At 56.8% G+C, this 5233-nt stretch overlaps 1 protein-coding gene across 2 annotated transcripts in view; it reads left to right on the top strand.

Moving 5' to 3' along the window:
• The first annotated feature begins 2044 nt into the window (after positions 1-2044).
• Positions 2045-5233, top strand: part of IGSF3 (immunoglobulin superfamily member 3) — a 77395-nt gene continuing 74206 nt past the window's right edge. For both annotated transcript variants that reach the window (XM_042809761.1, XM_042809762.1), the window contains exon 1: positions 2045-2110. In XM_042809761.1, coding sequence (XP_042665695.1) covers positions 2056-2110 — 55 coding nt within the window. In that variant the 5' untranslated portion in view covers positions 2045-2055. The remainder of the gene's footprint in view (positions 2111-5233) is intronic.

Raw genomic sequence — 5233 nt, forward strand, 5'->3', positions numbered from 1 at the left:
AGATCAGGGAGAGATTGCAGAGCCCTCTGAAGTGCTCGGGTGTACACCAACACCTTTTTTGTTATTGGGGTCAAGCGGAAGAACAAGAGCAAAGGTGATGAAAATTTGGAAACACAGGTTCCCATTAATCGACTTTAGCAAATGCAGTTCTTATTGTAATCTAATTCGACTGGAATTGGATTAATCTTATAATGCTATAATGTCATTTCCATGCTCTTTTTACATTTTTATTGTTCCCGTGCATTAATGCAATACTCTGCCAGAGCTCTGAGAAGGGGATGTGGATGTTCAGTGTGTCTGTGATAACATTTTCGCGGGGCATTTTTGTGCTCACACATGTGCTCACACACATGCTGTAAATAGCAAGAACGCACCTAAATTCCTCTTGAATTCCCTTGCAACAGGCTCTGCTGGTGAGGGATATGCATTCAGCACTAGGAAAGCAGCACACTGCTCCTGGCCTTGCCCTGCCTGCTTGGGCAACTCGCCTGAATCGTACCTCTGTTTCCATCCCAAGATGGAAATAATCTGTCCACACAGGAATGTGCTGGATCCCCTGTGTGACGTTTCAGCCCTACTATCTCCTAAGAGAGAAGGCAAACACAGCAGTACTTTCCACCCGCTCTTATCAACACCCTGTTCCTTTTCCAACTCTCACTCGAAGGCACCGTAGATGTAATTAAAGCTCAAGGGCCAAAGCGTGAGCTTCATTTCCAGTGCAAAGACACTGCTAACCCTTTCTCCTCCGCACCTCTCCCATCGTTCTGCTCCTCCGCTCCGAGCGCATGACAGAGCTGCAAATTAAACCTCCCACTCGGAAAATGTCACAGCTTAACGCTATTAGCCCGCAGGAACAGAATCTGCTGGGTCACCGAGTGCTGGCTGCCGCTGGATCTGCTACCACCGCCACACTGGGGATAGCAATGCGTCCATATGGCAACCTAGGCAGCTCCTGCCTCCTGCTGCACAGCTCCTCAGGGCAGCAGGAGGTCGGGGCTGTGCCCTGTCTTCGTGTGGCACAGACAGGCTGGCTCTTTGCACGCACAGCACCAGTGCCCTATCCAGCGCTGTGTGCACAGGCAGGGAATGTCTGTGCGGACCCCAGCTCCACTCTCGCTACCTCTCCTTGTCTCTAATCCAACTTTCTTGAGCCAGAGAGCAGCTGGGGAATTCGTTTGCAGGAACGGTCAAACATCTGCACTCTTGAGAAGCGCTTTCTCGTTCATCTTTAATTTACAAACCACACAACCCCCAGCGCCCAGCACAGCCGTACTCGAGCATTTCGTACTCGAGCATTTCGCAGCCTCCTGGCTGCGGTTTCGACGCGGCCCCGGCGTTTAGGCACAGGGCAGCGCCCCTTAGGCACCGCGGCGGCCCCGGGACAGCGGGACGGGCTCGGCCCAAACTCGGCCCTCCCCGTCGGCTTCGCACAGAACAAAGGGAGCGTTTAGGACGTTCCCCAGCAAGCCGGCTCCCGACGAGCCCCCGAAGGCTGCTTTTAGCCCGTGAACACAAAGAGACCCGAGTTGTCCCCGGGCTCTACCCTTGCCTCAGCTCCCCCCGCCCTGCCGTCGGGACCCCGCGCCGCAACCCTCGCCTCTCCGCTGGGCGGGGCGGGCCGGGGCGGGCCGGGGGCGGAGTTTGGCGGCGCGGAGGAAGCGCCGGGCACCCCGCGGCGGCGGCACAGAGCCGGGCGGGCAGGTGAGGGCGGCGGGCCGGTTGGGTGCTGCTTTCCGTTGGTTTCCGCAACTTTTCGGCGTGAGGGCTTCCGGCCGCCGTTCCGCCTCCTCCCGAACCTCCCGGAGGGTTTTCGCTCTCCTCCCGCCTCTTCCCCAGAAAGCCGAGCGGGGCGGCGGGCAGGGAGGAAAGGAGGGGAGGCGCGGCGGCCGCCCCGCTGCGGGGGCGATGCCCCCGCCCGCCTTGGCGCCTCCCCGTGCCGGCCCCGCCGCCTTCCCTTTGTGCCGCCGGGCCCGGCGCGACGCCCGCCTCGGCTACCGGCGGCCCGCGGCGCCCCGCGGCGGGAGGTAAGGGCGGCCGCCCCCGAGCCTCGCAGCCATGCGGACCGCGCGGCCGCCGCTGGTCTCGCTGCTGCTTCTCGTCCTCCTCCTCGGTAAGTAGCGGCGGCGGGGCGGGAGGGACGGGACCTCAGGGAGCGGCTGGCCCGCGGGGTGCCGCGGTCCTGCGGGCGGGGGAAGGAGGGGAGCACCTCCGTGTGCGTGCGGGTAGAACCGGGGCTGCGTCTCCACCGTGGGAGCGGGCGGGCGCTCGAGGGGAGATGCCCCGGGAGGGACTGGCAGATCTGTGCGGGCGGACGAGGGCCCTCCGCTGCGTTCTGCCGGAGCGGGGTGAACGCGGAGGGAGGGCGGGCGGTCCCCGCTCCGGCGGAACGCGGTTGGAGTGCTTTGTGCCGTCTCCGCGAACTCCTCCGGCAGTTCCCTCTCCCCGTCCCGCTGCCGTTTGTGCCTTGTCCCGTCCCACGGCGCCGGCGTGTTACGCGTCCCTTTCGGTCCCGCTGTCGGAGGTTCCCTCCCAACGGGTTTAGGAACGGCAGAGCGCGAGGCGATCAGAACGCCTTTCTTTGCGACAGGCTGTCAGCCTGGCTCGGTGCCCATGAGTCAGTGGGAACGTTTGCGGAAAGCACCCTCATGCTGGGGCTGCCCGCGTGCGTGGAGTCACCTCGGAGCTGTTCTGATTTGTCTTGTTGTAGGGGGGATTTCCTCCTCTCATCCATGCTGCTGGAGCAGGAGCAGGGCTGGCAGCTTTCCCTGCCCGGGAAGCTGTCACGTACCTGCCCTGCCAATTTGAAAACGACAGCTTCACTTGAATTGCAGCCGTGCTTCCACATCTGTAATTTGTGCTTGTGCACGCCTGCATGTGGTTTCTCATGCTGCTGCCTTTCCTCAGGGAAGTGTGTATGAGAGAGAGAAGGCTCTTTGAGATGGTTTTGGAGAGGGCTCAAACTTCCCTAACAGGAGCTCCTCCAGGTACCAACCGTCTCACAGCTAAGTTTAGCCGAGTGCCCACCCAGCCCATGAAACGGGTGTAGTTGGGCAGCAGATGCTCACTGCTTTGCCTCTGCACGCCAGAGCTCTCTCTGGCTGAAGAACAATAACAGTGTGCTGGATTAAGCGCTCCTAATATGGAGTGAGCGGTTGGGTGTCCCGGCGCACCCGGCCGATGCGCTGATGTAGCAGCAGAGGGCATTGCTCGGCCCGAGGCTTCCTCAGGGTGGGAGCAAGGGGCACTCCTGGGCACCCCTTGGCCATGTCGAGTTGCATTTGAATGCTTTCACCTGGGTTTCCATAGGCAGCCAGTGTGCATTCACCAAGCTGACAGTCTCAACAAGAGCGGGGCCATGCAACTCAGAGCCTTGCGTTGCACTCAGTGCTTTGGGTGCTGTGTGTACAACTGAGGCGTAATGGATTGGCTGGAGGAGAGGAAAAAAGCCTCGTTTCATAACATAGAGGTCCAGCTGGATGTAAAGGGGTTGCAGCTTTCCAACCAAGTTAACATTGCTGCTAGGCTGCCTGGATAGGGTACCGTGGGCTGAGCATACAAGAAACACAACTCAGTTTTTGTGCCCCGTTTTGCAAACTCATCAAAATCACTGAGAGAGGAGTGGCGGTTATGGAAGGAATCAGCGGACGGTTTGATGGAATGCATCGAGCGTTAACGAGCTAACGGGACCTGCGTAGCTGCCAACCCAGGGCTCGGCAACCACATCTGGTGCGTGGGCATAGAGTGGGTAGGTTGCTGTGTTTCTTCCCCTCTGGCTGCGATGTTTGTTACAGGGTTCTCTAAACAAGTGGCACTTCATCACAGCGAGCACAAAATGGGAACATAGAGCAAGTGCTGTAAATAACCCTCATGCAACGAGGAGACCATTAATACTCATGCCAGCCAGTGCTAATCCTGCATGTAGCCACAAGATTTACCTTCTTTTTTGTTGCAGGGATGTAAAGTCTGATGCTACTCATATTTATGGTGTAATATATAGGAAACACAATAGGCTTCTGGGGAACGCTGAACCCATTCATGTTGGTGACTGGTTTATGAATAGTTCTGTCTGTGAGGCTCTGGCGGTATCCAGAATGCCACCTGTGAATGCAATTTACGGCTCTTTGTGTTCAAACATTGCATATGTATATATGTACATAGACTCATTACCCTCTTCCTCTCTCTATTCATGCATAGTAATTGGTGATTTATTTGTGATTCCTGGAGGGGAGTACAGCCTGCGGAAGGTCTTGAAACTGCAGAGCACTTGTAAATGGCATGTTGGAGGGAATAATGATGCAGGGGTGACTCCAGAAAAGACAAGGGATGAGCTGAAGGTCTGTCTGCTACCAGAGCTCGCTGCCTGGGGAGCAGCAGAGCATTGCTGGAGCACACTGCTGCTGCTCCCCCAGCTTTGCTGCTGCTGGCAAAGAAGGCAGCAGAGTGGGTGTTTGCCCACGCGAGCTTTGGGGCTGTTTGTGTGTACCAAAACTGGCAGCTTCGGAGATCAGTGGCACCTCATCTGCTCCCAGATGCATTATTAGCTTCGGTGGCCAAGATCATGCTTGCTCCATCTGCGTGTGCTCGGAGCTTCCTTTTGCAAGCAGACTATACTGCCATTGCATTATGTTCTCTTGCCTCTAGGTATGTACTGCAGGACTCAAGGCAGGATGTGGCTGTGCTGCCTTTGCACAGCGTCCTGTGTCTCCAAACCCAGTCTAGTCTGTCTGCCTAGCAGAGGCTGTATGCCTACCTCAGCCACCAGCACTGGGCTGGCAGGCTCCACTCTCGTGTCATTCCTGCCATCCCCAAATGGGGCTCCTTGTGGGGGGGCTCCCTCCCTTATGCCTTGGCCGGGCTGCTTGGCCAGGCTGCATGATCTCCTGAGGCCCCAGCAAATCCTGTTTATTTACACAGGAGGTTTTGTTTTAAAACAAATTGTTGTCTCATAGTTGACCTTCCGTCAAGTTAGATTTCTTTATTAAAGCAGTTTTTATTGTAAATCGAATGCATACTTGAAACGTTTGTACCAGACCCATTAACTAAAGTGAAAGGCAGAATAAAGAGACGCATGGTCATTGCGGGGGAGAGGGTCGCAGAGAGTTTGGGAAGCAGAGTTCTTCAGCGCTGGGGGAATTGATGAATTTATAGGACGAGATATGTATTTTGTTTCTTGTGGTTTGTTGTTTCCTTCCTCCCTTCCTCCCTTCCTCCCTTCCTCCCTTCCTCCCTTCCT

Source organism: Centrocercus urophasianus, unplaced genomic scaffold, assembly GCF_019232065.1.
Source record: "Centrocercus urophasianus isolate 14NV4802_14NV808 unplaced genomic scaffold, USGS_Curo_1.0 seq_12, whole genome shotgun sequence".
NCBI classification, from domain to species: domain Eukaryota; kingdom Metazoa; phylum Chordata; class Aves; order Galliformes; family Phasianidae; genus Centrocercus; species Centrocercus urophasianus.